Here is a 14,918-nt window from a genome sequence, read left to right as displayed (position 1 = left end):
AAATGCCAGACAGTCAACCCGTTCAAGCCAAATGGCATACTTTAAATGGAAAATGCCAAGTAGTCTGTGGGGATGAGAGGATAAAAAGCCACTGAAAATCACTAAAAAGCAGGAGAGAAAGCAAGAAAGGAGACATTTAAGTGCGTCTCTTCAGATATAAATAATTTTCAAGCCTTCTCTCTGTTATGTGCCATGGTCTATACAATTGGATGGTCAACATCTACACACAACAGTTTCACATCTAATTTAAATCTACATGTTTTGACATTTACCATTTCATGAATTAGAAACCTTCTGAAATAAAGGTCAAGTTCTAGTTATAGTTTGTCTTTTGAAAATGTTCCGTAATTAATTTGGCACTGCCTTTGTTTATTTATTTATTATTATTTATTATTAATTTACTTGCATTTTGGCATTCCATATTCATTAATTTTAGTTGAATTAGTTGATTAAATTAGTTGATTATAAATTTGATTGTCTGAACCAATTATTATTTATAAAAAAAATTGATAGGGCATTATTGATATCATTTATCTTGTCATATATTTATCCGAATTATCTATTTAAGAAAAATGTCATCTTATTAGTCATTCAAAGGAGATAAAATATATACATTCTTCCTGCTAATGGGTTTGTTTTACCTCAGCTTCTTCCCTCATCTCGCTGCTTTCCTCCTCATGCCCGCCGTTCTTTGGCATGTAGGCCATTTTCAGTCTCAGGTAGCCTTTCACCCTAGACTTATGACTACAGGACATAAAAGCATGTCATCAAAGAGTAAAGTACAGTCATCAGAGTACAGTAAAATAAAGTACAGACATCAAAATTAACATATTTTGTTTTCTTTCCTTAAGTGGTAACTGCATTTATTTAGACCTTAATTACACCAGAATTTAAGCAAAATAATTGTTTGAAATGATTTTAATATTTTAAGAGCCTCAACAATCTATTCTCCTCCATGTCAGTCTGCTACGCGATTCACGTAAGCACCATAACGCATGCATGTGATCATGCTTGTGCTCAGCCAATAGTGAACCAGCTTTCTGCGTTAAACACGGAAGAGCTGTACTTTGTGAATAAACCAACAAATTGAATAAAGTAAGAGAGTGGCAGGGAAGAGAGGAGAGTTTGTTGAATAAAGTTGTTATTTTTGTTTGTTTTTTGCGCACAGAAAGTATTCCCGTCGCTTGATAAACTTAAAGTTGAGCCACTGTAGTCACTCGGACTATTTTAACGATGTCTTTACCAAGTGATGTGTTTCGAAGATGAACGAAAAGTCTTACGGGCTTGGAACAACATGAGGGTGAATAATTACTGACAGAATTTTCATTTTTGGGTAAACTAACCCTTTAAGGGGATTCACTGGTGTTAGTTTGGTAGTTGCACATTTCGTTCTGAAAGAAAAAAAACGGACAAATTTCAAATGTGCTGTATCGAAGCAAACGTCCAGTCCTGTGAATAAGGTAAATAAGTGCAAAACCAACGTATCAGACTGTTGAAACTAAAAATGTTAAACTAAAGTTCTTGTACTATGTTTGTGAAAGCACAATAACCACTGACCTTCTTGGACGCAGGAGAAAGTCTTTAAATGTGTACGGCCGCTCCATTGCAGGGTCCTCCGTCTACACAAACAATACAGAAAATAAACAAACATGCTTCAGATCTGGGCTAATCTCAGTGGAATCTCACAAAGCATTAATCTACAACAGTCCCAGCTTGGTTGAAGGTGGGGAACGGGGAATATAGACCCTTGGGTGGCGTCCAGCTGTCTTACGTAACACTGTTCTCCCATTACATCTAAACTGCTCACAGGTTGGATATTCGTGGCTGGTCATTAGTGGCTACAATCTGATGGAAATTGATGGAATTGGCACCTCTGCCAATGCCCGAAACCAAAACTATGTGAGGAAAGAGTGGAGGCCCTGAAGGAAAACGGGAGAGCTTTCCTGTTTGGCAAGTCTAGATCAAACTAGAGGTGAAAAGCATTCAGACTTCAAAACCAGAAAGAACTCAAATCTGAAAGGTATCTTAATAAATAAACACTTCAAGGAAATATCCATCTATACATGTCTGCTCCAAGTATAGGAAACCACTCTTAAATATTCAGCAATAAGAGCAGGCATAAAAGGAGCGAGTGGTCTGGAGTGCAACCATTCAGAAGTGAATAGTAGATATGTAGGCGGCCGCAAGGAAAACAGACCAAACTCCGTGTGCGAGACTAAATATGCAATCTAGCACAGAAATGTCACTTAGCCACTGGAAATAGTTTCAAACAAAAACAAGGGTTGTTCCATTCCAAATCTTTTTCTAAATGTCCACTGCAAGAAAACTATCTCTTGCTCAAAAGTTAACTGGAACAAAATGCCATTTTGAAAACCAATGACTTTATCAAGCACAAAGCTTGCCAACACCTGTCTTCTTTGAGACGCTGTGTGGTTTGGACTGTTTTGAAGCAATAAGGTATATGAAAGGCTGTGCTATGTTGCAAAAATATTAGTTACTGTACTAGACTATTTTAAAAACATACAAAATATATTTACATTTTAAAACATTTGTGTTTGAAAATAATATGCATTGAAATAACACTTTAAGATAGAATAATAATATGTACTGTACATACACAATTATAATCCATGCACACATATATATATAGTATCTGTCAAAACTTCGGAAACATTAACATTTTGTTATGTTTTTGAAATAGGTCTCTAAGGCTTACCAAGGCAGCATTTATTTAATCAAAAATACAGTCAAAACAGTAATATTGTGAAATATTATTACAAATAAAAAGAACTGTTTTTTATTAGAATATATATTTAAATGTAATTTATTCCTGTGATGCTGAAGTTTCAGCATCATCATCAGTGTCACATGATCCTTCAGAAATAATTCTAATATGCTGATTTGGTGCTCAGGTAAAATTTCTTATTATTATCAGCATTGAAAAAGTTGTGCTGCACATTTTTGTGGAAATGGGGATACTTTTTTCAGGATTCTCAGAAAACACCACTTTAAATTATACAATTTTAGGACTGTAAATCCAATTTGAGTTCCGAGTTAACACAATTTGAGAAGCACTGTACTAGAGGATAGTGTATCATATCAAAGTTAGAAGTTCCAGTATTGTGACAACACAACTAGAAAATATACAGTCCATGATAACATGTAAACCTAGCCAGTGCTAATATTTAAAATCAATTGGTGTTGTAAAGTGATTAGCTACGTGGTCAATTATGTTATGTCATATGTATTTTAACATGAATGGAATGCTGCATTGACCAAACATTATTACATTATTATACTGAATAATGTTGTGGTAGGGTCTAAACTGGGCCACCCTGGAAGGGCGTCTTATTTTTGGCAGAGTGATTTTTTTAGTTGGGATAGCCCTCTCAGAAGCAGTCTGTGTGTTTACATTCCAAGCAATTCCCTTTCCACTCCGTACAGGGATATGGCCTTCAACATTTTGAGTTGCTTAATTGCCATCATGTGACCCTCAATAACTCCCATCTCTTCACCTTTCAGTTAAGTGCTAAAAAAAAATCCTGAAACCAAAAAGAGCCAACCAGATATCCACTTGAATGTCACAAGAGCATATGAACTTACCGGTAAATGGGTAAGAGGCACATCCACCTGCCCAAGGAAGTCATCTCTGGTCTATATATGAAAGAGAAAGAACAAGAGAGGGCGAGAAGAAATTAAAATAATATAAAAAGTAGTAATGTAGAGTTTTGGCTGTGAAACAGTGACTGACTTCAGCAGGACTTGGCAACGAAAACCACAAAGATAAGGACAAATACACATCTGTATAACCCAAGAAGAATGAATGTGTATGCATGAGAAAGAGAGAGAAAGGAAATAGAGTAATAAGGGCAGTGTTCATTTCAAAGGTGTCATTTAAAAACCTGACAACCAACCCAAGGAGGTGCAGGAGATAAGTAATGAGTAAGGGTCAAAAGTCAGAAGGAGTGTATTAATGTATGAACCGCCAATCACAAGCCTTCAATCCACCCACCAATTCCAATAAGCCAAACTGTGAGATTGTCAGCTGTAATTGTCAGGTAGTTGGGTCAGGGTAGACCAGTAGATTACCTGACCATGGTTGAAATGCCCATTCTTGGACCGATCATGACCAATGTGAGCCTGTGTGTGGAATAAACTTATTAAGACAACAAAGACGAGCACATCCTCGCACTCTGGGGTGCACACTGTTTAGGGCACTGAATGTATCTGTAAAAACGAATCGTTATATTGAAAATGACATTAATGACAAACAGTAAAATACATTTAAATACACAGAGGGTGTAGTTAACGGAAACCACATTTGGGAGAACGTTGTCCAATACCGATTAAATCTGAGATCTTTAGCAACATCTCAAAACTGGTCAAAACAGAAAAACAGACAAACAACAATGAAATCTTAATAAGCATGTCTAAGCATATAAAAATAAATTAAATGAATAAAAATAAATAAATAGATATCATAAATAAATAAAATAAAAAATAAAAAAATAAAAACAATGACATCCAGTTATTCAGCACCAGAGCAGCAGAATGGTTGTAGCTTTCGGACAACAACGCACATTTATTGTGGAAAGGTTAAGTATGAGTCACTATTTGTGGTGGTGAGTGAAAAACAAGACCACAAATACATTTTCAAGCCCCTATTCATCATGGAAAACCCACCATGTCTGAGACATTCCTCTGATTAAATGTTAAGTGTTTCTGAGTCAAATGGGGTTAGAGCCACCAATCCACCAACAGCAGTTGTGAATCACAAACAGAAGCTAAATGAAGCAATTAAATAACCCAAAAGGTATGAAAGAATGACCTAGGAAACTCAATAAGCTAGTTTAATCTTAAAGGTCACATTGCAGAAGAAGTATGTCTTGACAAAGATTCCTGTCACTAAGAAAACTTTTTACTATCCTTCTGCAATAAAAAAGATTCTCTAAATATGTAAAAATGATTTAACTGATGTCTTTTAACCACAGCGACTTTGAGACCATTAAGATATCATGTATTTATGACCACAGAATGGTGTGTTAAAAATAAATATTTGCTTGGTCATCGTCTATAACAGAGCTGAGTTAGCAGTTGACTTGAGCCGTTAAAGAGGCTGGAATGTGCAGAAACAGAGAAAACCAGCCGAAATGAAGACAGGAGAAACGTAAGAACCAACAGGCCCATGGGGGAATTAACGGAATTTCATGGAATGCCATGTTGTGCTCTTTACCGGAAGGAGAACTTGTTTATGAAACATTAGCTACATTACTTAGGTCATGTAGCTAAGATTTGCAAAGGTTAGGGTCAGGGGTTATGAAAATAAGACCCAAGAAAAAACTTCCGACAACTGATCTGCAACACTCACAGGTGCTAAAATAAGACTTGAGCCCCCACAAATTTAGCAACAGGGTTCCTTTCCGAACCACAACAGTAAGGTACCACCACAGCAATAGGAAATGCTGACAGAACTTGACGTAATCTCATTTTCATTCTCTCAAGTTGTTCTTCTCTTATCTCTGAGCACACATACGCTTTTTAAAGCTCTAAATCCTGAGTTCTGCAAGAAAGCTGCCACAGCAGACTTAAGTGAGATTTCCCCCCCACATCCCCTCATCATGCTTGCTAAAACTTGTGATACACCAAACAGTTGCATGTATTATTCTGAGCACTGGCAAGTCAATGGGAAATCCATGCACCCCACAGGGAACAAATGCAATAAATGACGACTGAAATTTGCTATAGTTATGTGAAAGCTATTGAATTCTGGAAATTCTGCAAAGTATCTTATTAAAAAGTAGTATTGATACAGATCTGCATTGTAAAAGTGGATAGTCTTTGTAAAAAAGAACTCTACAGGTTATGAGGCATTACAAGCCTTACCTTCAGATGTAATTAAGCAAATGTCATAAGATACACCAAAAGACATGATTGAGGAATTCAATGGAGCAATCATGACAGCAGAAAGTAAACAGATCTGTGTGAGAGGGGTTGACTTCAGTTGATGGAACTCTGCTGCTGGAACATTTGGCTCTTTGACTGACTCATTTCCAGTAATGTCTTTTGAGCAGGTACTGGAAATACATATGCTTCCGATAGCTGCCACGGAAATTAGGGAAGGTATGTGTGTGTGACATTCCTGATTGCGGAATCGGAAGATTCTTGAATGTGGACATCTCCGAGACTCAAGATCTTCCAAAATGTTATCGCTGTGAAGCCCCACTTTACACATTCCATCAGAAAGATGCTGTTATGAGTTCTGTACATGATAAATACTAGTTCTAGTACTAGTAATGGCTGGTGACTAATTGATGAATGCCACACACTTAAAGTGTGTCAGCACTGCTATGATGAATTGGCATCTAACACGAGCAGGAATTAATCACTGAAGGGGCTTTCAAATCTCAATGGTAACCTGTAGAGAATAACTAAAATGTGGCATATATAAAAAATAATTAAATGCTTAAGAAGCAAATAACTCAAAACAAAGCCTTGAGCTTAATCTAACTATTATGCATGGAGATTTTCTATATGTCTCAACTATATACTTCAGCACAGTGCTGTAAAATCTTTGTTTTAAAAAGTTACTGGAACTGAGAAAAGCAGTATGTGTAACTATATATTAGACATTAATCACCACAGACCAGCTGTTACTAGAGATGAACGGTGACCCAAGCCAAGGGAGAAAGGCCGCTTTCAAAACCAACAACAACACTTGACACGGGACTAAAGATAGAACAAACTCCTCTTCAAGAGAGGGAAAAAAGACAAGTGGACATGGACCCTATGAATAAAGCTACATATGAAAATGCTTTCAGCTTCTGTATATTTTCCACTTCTGAATATCATATTGAGTATATGAATTTGTATGCTTGTTGGGAAACCAAAGATGTGGTTACGTCTTGCTCCTGGCCCCCATTTTCATGGAATTTTCACTTCCCAGAATGTGGGTAAGTCATTCCTGATCCCACCTCCTCTTTCCTGCTACCTCTTCTTTCATCTGTTTTTCCCATTCTCCAGCCACTTAAAAACTATTAAAACACACTTTGTGAGGATTTCATCTACTTTGGGTAACGAAACAATGGCAGGCTTCAAATGTAAGAATGAATCAGCACTTCATATTCAACTCAACCTAGGACCCTCAGTTTTAATTACCTGTGGATTGCTGCAGGTAGGCGCCTTTCCAAAGCTAATATCCTGTGCATGGATGGGGCTGTGCTCGCCTCCCTGGCTGAAGTAGATCTTAAACTTGGGCTGTCGCAAGTTCTGTTCCTTACTAATTTTGAATGTGCAGCCTTGAGCTCTGTTCTCAACAATCTCACTCTCAGTCTCCATTTCTGAGATCGGGCCATGAAGGTTTGGCATGGATCCGAGGCGTGAAGGAGCTCCTCTGAATTGCAACGGTTGTGAAGTGCTCCTCTCAAGACGGATCCGAGGATACCGCACCAAGCGGCTGCCTTTAGAACCTGTAATGCCTAAGTCACTCATGTCAGCTTGAGAAGTAGGGCTTGGTTGCCGTCCTTGGTCCTGTTGAAGCTGGAAGACCAGTCTTTGCATGCCAGGACCTCTGTCTGAGCTTTGCAGGACAGACCAACGGCCATTCTGTCCATCCTCCCTGTATGGCATGATCCTAAACTCCTGAGAATCGGAGCCATCTGCAGATCTTCTACAAATATTGAAACCTCCAATGGTAATCCCTTGAGGACTTCCATTGGGTACACCCAAACTAGCATAACCATTTTGTCCATCACATGGCCGGACACAAAAGACTTGCCTCTTAGGTTGGATCGGCTCAGTACCTGGTTGACTTTGTTCCACATTTTGGCAGGATGTGGATTCTACTCTATGGTAAGCTGGAGGTGGAGGTAAGAGCCAACTTTCATCAGGCTCAGTGTAGGCTGGAGCTGGATCCTGAGGGTACCCTGGAGGTGGATCAAAGGGCAATGCATCTTCTTGAGATGCAGTTGAGCGTTGTAGAGATATCTGGACAGACGTGCTCTTGGTCGTCCGTGGTTCAGTTTGACTCTGGAGCTGTGGGATGAACATGGAAGAGCTTCGCTTTAGAGAGGCGTCTGAAAAAGCAACTGAACCCGACTCCGGGTTTCCGATAAGTCCTCCATTTCGCGGCTGCACATGGAACATCATGGCCCCTGCGCCACTATAGCCTCTCTCATCTCTGTCTTCCACAGTCCCATTCAACTGCTCCAACTCTGGTGCAGTGTTACTGCGTCCAGATCCAAAATATAAACGAAGCCGGTGAGACATTCTCCTGTCTGCCTTGATCTGTCTCTATCCAGCTCTTACTGGATGTGTCTCACCCACCGTTTAGTGTGTCTGATCCCCTTTTGCTCTCTCTCTGTGTCTTGCTCATCCACCCTCTTTCCTTTCTTTCTCTCTCTTTCCCTTACTCACAGACAGCGGCTGCGTTTCGTTTCACAGCTACCAATGAAGCGCTGCCAGGGAGCTTAAAAGTTCAACCCACAAGCTTCAGGGAGAGAGAGAGAGAGAGAGAGAGAGAGGGATCTGGAAAGAACGGGAGACGGGGGAAAGAAAAAAAAACATCCCATGTGTTCGAGCTGCAGTTCGATAGCGACAGTCAGCAGAAATAGCCCAAGTGGCAAGCTGCATTCCAGGCGTGATTGGATAAGGACGCCATTGCTCTTACAAGCAAAGGTGAGGGTAGGGTGGCCAAAGTCACATGATCCAGATGGCACCCACCCCCAGTTCCCAGTTAGACCCAAACGGCACTCTCTCAGCTGCTACTGATCTGTCAGAAGGAACTAGACCGCCGGGGGTGGAATGAGAAAGAGAGGGATCACAGCTGACTCAGGAAACACTCTCCACAAGCTCATAATTCTTTGTGCTCATCCCACACACAGGGCACATTGGGCCAAGCCAAGTTGGGACATGGTGTGACCCACATCTCAACCTGGTAAAATAAGAATTTATACATACTCCCAAAAACAATCAAACAACAAAAACAATGCACACAAAACCTAATAAATAAGTCTGAATTACCACTATCATTACAGACATTCTCAGAAATACCCAGGAAATGTACATTTGCTGGAGAAATACTACAGATTTTTTATGTTGGGGCCTCCGTATAGACTTGTAATATTTCCCATCAAGCTTCTTAAGGGCTGGCATTGCTGAAATGTTCCGTCTACATTAAAAAAAAAATACTCAAAGGGAAGTTTTAAACCACAACACAGTCACTCTCTTTCAACACAGAGACAATGATTCAGGATGCAGCCGAGGGACCATATAATTAGAACTAGAGAAGACAAAAAAAATCTACAATCATGAACACTAAAACAAAAACAGCAAAAGCAATTTACTTTACTTTGTGCTTAGTTTAAAAACCATCTTAAATTGTGCGTAATCTGAAAAAAAGAATATATATAAAACGTGTTTTACCTTATCTGAAATTTCTTGAAAAATGATTAATCACTGACTACTGATTTATCATATATAAGCCACAAGCTTGTGTAGTTTTCTTTTTCTTTTTCGAAAAATCTGTTTGGGGTAAATAATTTTAGGTTTGCGTGCTGGCATTTGCTTTCGCACCATAACAATAATCCATAAAATCTGAATCTTTAGATCAGTATACAGAACCCTCTGCTAACAGATATGCAAATATCATAATGATTTTACACAGACTGCTGACAGGCTGAATAAGTTGCTAAAGCCGATGTGCAATATCCAGAGAGATGACACAACACTGACCGTATTCAAACTTGAAGAGACACTGCACAAAGACAGAGCTTTGTCTAAGAAGAAACAGAGGACAAAGGCACTTAATTGCCAGGAGTGTGAAAGACTTCATGCATATCACTAATGGAATATTTTGTATATTTTGTAGGTCAACAACTGTATCCCTGTAATTCAAATTAGACAATTATTAACAATAATGAAAAATTAACCAATCATGTAACATTTTTAGATTTTCTGAAGAAAATGCGAGTTCCGCTTCACCTAAGCAAAACTGGCCACCACAATTCTAAGGGGTGCTGAGCGGTTTAGTAAAAAGTTACAATTTGGTTGCTATGGTTTTCTGCATGGTTGCTAGGTGGTTGCTTAGCAAAAAAGCCAACCTAAAAACCAAAACAGTCTATGATATTCTGAAGTCTTTGGGGGGATTTTTTTCACTTGTTTGTATCATCCACTAACCAGAAATCACACGTCTGATAGCTTAATACTGAAGTAAACACCAAACAACTTTAGAGTGTGTCTGTTCAGCAACACCAGCCTGACATAAACCGTGAAGTCAGTGCAGCATCTTATTGGATGGAGTGGCCGAGACAGACTCCTACTGAAAGAAAGGCCTTGATTGTGAATGTGTGGGCGCTCTCTAAAGGAGGTATTGTTTTGGAGGGCACACATGCCTTGCAGTGGCTGAGCTGTGAACAAAGAACGGAGACATCATGGCGTAAGAATTAGTTTCACAGCACCAAGCATTCTGGGAATTACAACAGAGGGCTTCTACAGTGCTACCTACACATATAATGACTTTTAGTATTTACTTAGATTTTAAGAAATGGTCTTTATATTAGCTGAGTCATTACATAACCCTTAACAGCAAAACATTTGGCTGAATGATGGCAAACGGGTGTATTTTGATCTGGCATATTTTCAAGATGTATTTTCGCTCACCCACACGACTCAGGGTTGGTTATGTGTCTCCATGACAGAGGTTTTCAGAAGGAAGAGAAATGTAAATCTACAAAAATTGCTATCAATTGTTGTGAACAACCCATCGATCTAAATCTTAACTATAAAAAGAAGCCATTATCTCAACTGTCTTCCTCGGATTACAGTAAAATATGCACCAATCGGTACTGGAACTTGGGAACCACCATGCTGTGAGTCAATTACAGCTAGCTGTCAAACAGTTTGAGGATACAAAATGCTTTGTACAAAATAAAGTGGAATGACAGAGTTGCTCTTACTGAAAAAGCAAGAGAGGGTCAAACAAGCAGAAACTGGAAAAACAGCAAAGAAACAACATTACTGATGAGAAGACACAAGGAAGAAAATAAAGAGATAACAGAGTGATGGAACTAGACAGAAAGAATGTACTGAGAAAGCGTGAAAATCATTAAATTAGTGCTCAGTCAGTGGGACACCATCCATGCTCTCCCGGACTCCCTCAGACATATAAGGAAGATGCTCAGATTCTGCTCAGCACTGCATTGAAACTCGGCCAAAACTCATCACACAGGGGAGACAACAACCATTTCCCTTTGGACTGCAACAACTCATGCGCACACACAACACATCCATAATAAAATTAGCACAGAGAACAATCCCACTGTCTAGTCACAGACCAAATGCTTTACTTACTTACATTAGCTGTAGTTCAAATCCAGAGCTATAAAATACACTCAGTGGTTCTCAAATGGTTTGTACTGTAGGTAACTGCATACCAAGCAAAGCAACTGAGCATCGTTGCCATGGGGACACTTATGTTCAGTGCTAAACCATTCATTAGTTACATAACGTTGGAATTTCTTTTAATAGATAACAAATAATACATAATTTAATAATGTATCTATCTTTCAGTGCAGGTAAAACAACTAAAGGAGTCATTTTTGAGACCGTTTTAATGATTCTTTTGGAGATACATTTGAGAGGTGCAAGCTATTTTCAGACACAATTTTGTAATGAGGAGAAAAAGTGAAACCTGGAGCAACGGAGAACACAAGCTTTATTTCAAAACACAGTGAGCTGCCTACTTAGACTGCATAACATGTCAAATTAAGGCATCACAGGTGCTATCAGCTCTCAAAGGGTAAGCTGCAACATTATTGCCTTCTTTCGTCACGAAAAGCCAAGGCAGCACTGTATCATTCACTGAAAAGTCAATAGAAATGTTAATTCTAAATACAGTTATATTACATTCAACATGAAAAGATAGAGTTCAAATTGCTTGATTTAATTTTCTATTTTATTTATTTGTGTCTTGTAATTTTAAAATTTTGTGTTGGGAGTTGCTGCCCATATAAAGCGTACAATTTCGATGTTCTATGACGATTTTAGTACAATGGCTAGATAAGCGAGTGTTTTCGATTTTCAAACTTGCTTGGGGGATTGTGGGATTGAAAACATAGAGGAGCAAACAGTGAGAGTTAAGAAGTTAAGAAATGCCCAACTTTAAAAACTTTATGAAAAAAGCCACTCGGCAGCCAATCAAAGTGAAGTGAAGGCAATGACATCTGTCATTATAAGCATTTCAAAATCTGAGTTTCTGGTGAATGTTGTCCTGAAATTCCTGACATCAGATTTAAATGTGCATGCATTCATTGTGGCAAGGCTGTGGCTCAATAATCAAAAAATTTCAACTGTGCAGTCTGAAATATAGAAATTAACTAAGGCAATTTACTAGATTTTGGAGCAGAGCTAGAGAGTAGTAACAAAAAACACCAATAGGTCACAATATGTAACACATTTAAGAGAAGGAGGGATCATCATGCCATTAGTGATCTATTAAATGTAACACAATAGCACCAGTAATGTCATATGCCTGCTACAATTCTGACTGACATGTACTGTCAGGTGGAGGTGGTTCTTACCAGGCGGTTTTCATCAAACACCTCAAAAAGAAGCCGGTGGTTTTGTGGGCAGACCTGCATACATGACAGAAGAGAGAACACAAAGTTATAAAAATGTTTTTAAGCAACATTGTCAAAGAAATTCAATTAAACCAAAAATACAATGGCTAGTAAACATTTTTTGCATGCAATCACATGCAAGCCACCTAACCTAACCATACAAAACAGGCATTTGCTATGTAGATATAAAACCATTTCATTGGGGACATTATCATTGGCTTAGAATAGCACCTATAAATCACATCCGTGTGAATGGACTTCTAAACGAAGCAGCTCTGTAGAGCTGGAACAAAATCTTTCACTAGATTGTTTTACGTACAAGCAAAATTTACGCCCATTGACGTCACACAAAATTATGTGCTGCTTCTAATAATAGATTATTAAAATTGTAGAGGTGCCGAAAGGTGAGGTTTAATAACAGATGTGCATTCCGAGATATATTACAAAGTGCTGATATCTTGATAGCACTGGACAGAGTCAATATTTAATAAAGAAAACAAAATTGCAGATAAAATCTTTAGCAGGGTGCCTTCTAGTACAAAACCCAGCGGGTGAATTTGTGAATTAGATGAGCCATGCTTGGCTTATGCGGGATAACCAAAAAAAAATAGATTTTTAAAAAAGCAACTTACTCTGAAATAGAATTCCTCATTCCACTTGGGATTGAGAGTCTGAAAAAGAACCAAACATGTTAATTTATGCGTTTCAACAGTTTCTGAGATTCAGATTTTTTTTCTGTAACCTTTCAAAACACTAATGAACAATTAATTAAACAAGTAATTTTATTAACTATAACATGTTTACCACAGTTACCAAATGAAAAACATCCTGATTATGTTGGAGAATATGGAGTGGATCATTTCATCCTGTTATTTTAACAGCAGTGGTGAGCATGCCATTATCTTGATGAGATTTACAACACAAAGGAAATTTAGAACAGGAGGACTTGGCTAATATTTACTATAACTTGAATAAAAATTTATGGTAGCTTACAGAGAAAGATAAATAGAAGGCAGGAAAGAGGGGGGAGGGAGTGCTGAAATTCAGACAGAGAGAGTGCACCGGCCCTTGACTGGAATCGATGCTTTTAAGTGGAAGAAGAACTTAATCATTAAGTCAACATGGCAGATTGATTGACAGTTTAATTTAAATGTCCTCAGATGAGTACCTTATTTGATTTAACATAGAATAGAGACAACAGAATGCTTCTATTTCAAAATAGTTTTACAGAGTTCAGTTTTTAAAAATCCTAATCTTACTTTGATGTCTAATCTCAGATTTTCAATGTGGTCTCAAACTTAAAATAAGACGCTAATTAAAATGACATTCGCACAAGAAATTAATGATTGGCGGGTCATAAACATACATATAAACTGATATGATTCACACACACAAGCATGCAGGATGCTGTAAATACATCTGCTTTATTGGTCTGTGAACTATGTGTTAAAGCTTGTGAAAATACTTTGGGTTATTAAAGCGTAGAAATACACCCAGGTGTAAATTATACAGGAAGAACAAAGTAATGAAGCTCTGGCTGATACAGCTAAGAAAAAGAAAAAAAGCAATTTTTTAAGCCTTTTAACAACATATAACTGCTCTAACAGGTTTAAATGTTTCTCTCTTACAAACTTTTTATTAACATCCATCAATATAACAGCACACACAGTAAACACTAATATTTACCTACATGTATTACTTCTAAGTTAAACATTTTTCATCCAAGGATATTTGAGGGATGATTGAACAAATCTTTGAATTCGAGTTTTGAATAGATTCGCTGAAACAAACAGTTTGAACTGATTCACAGAATTTCATTGTCAGCTAAATAAACCCGCCAACTCTGATTCGTTATCTTACTGTATGTCTTTGCTCATCTCTTTTATTGTAAAAGTCAGCAAGTCATAGTGGTGAACTGAAATCCACTCTCCTTGCAGTGACTAAATCACTTATGGCAGCAAGGGCATTCTCTCTCCTCCGATTTGATTATTCCTGACATGCCCACCGTGTCTGACAGTCAACTGCTTGCCTGGTTTTTATCCTACTTGGTAATACAACCAAATCAAGTCACCTGGAGGTTCATTTTCTACACATGAAATACACAACAACTGTTCACACAACTACTAGTTCCTCAGGGCTCTGTATTCAGGCCGATGGCATTATCTGTGGCTCCGTTATCAAACCACATGGTTTCTCTTAGCAGTGTTATGCCAACGACACTCCATTCTAGATCTTATAATATCCCTCCATTTCCACTTTCTTCATAGTCTGCATCTCTCACGTTCCAGAATAGATAACCAATCA

At 38.1% G+C, this 14,918-nt stretch overlaps 1 protein-coding gene across 41 annotated transcripts in view; it reads right to left on the bottom strand.

Moving 5' to 3' along the window:
- The window catches only part of nedd4l (NEDD4 like E3 ubiquitin protein ligase), a 74,868-nt gene that overhangs the window by 32,274 nt on the left and 27,676 nt on the right, over positions 1 to 14,918 (bottom strand). For 6 of the 41 annotated variants that reach the window (XM_077194103.1, XM_077194112.1, XM_077194113.1 and 3 more), the window contains exons 4-10: positions 13,247 to 13,285; positions 12,576 to 12,629; positions 4,090 to 4,140; positions 3,604 to 3,654; positions 1,558 to 1,619; positions 1,344 to 1,391; positions 642 to 744 (exon numbers count right to left, since the gene is read on the bottom strand). In XM_077194103.1, the coding sequence (XP_077050218.1) occupies positions 642 to 744; positions 1,344 to 1,391; positions 1,558 to 1,619; positions 3,604 to 3,654; positions 4,090 to 4,140; positions 12,576 to 12,629; positions 13,247 to 13,285 (408 nt within the window). Of the gene's footprint in view, positions 1 to 641; positions 745 to 1,343; positions 1,392 to 1,557; positions 1,620 to 3,603; positions 3,655 to 4,089; positions 4,141 to 7,155; positions 9,291 to 12,575; positions 12,630 to 13,246; positions 13,286 to 14,918 lie in introns of those variants that run through there. The other 35 variants (XM_077194040.1, XM_077194047.1, XM_077194084.1 and 32 more) reach the window with 7 other exon arrangements.

This window comes from Siphateles boraxobius, unplaced genomic scaffold (assembly GCF_051911475.1).
Source record: "Siphateles boraxobius isolate OS27281-9 unplaced genomic scaffold, OSU_SipBor_1 11, whole genome shotgun sequence".
Taxonomy (NCBI): Eukaryota; Metazoa; Chordata; class Actinopteri; order Cypriniformes; family Leuciscidae; genus Siphateles; species Siphateles boraxobius.
The sequence above is the reverse complement of the archived record's forward strand: the minus strand, read 5'-3'. Positions and strand labels throughout refer to the sequence as shown.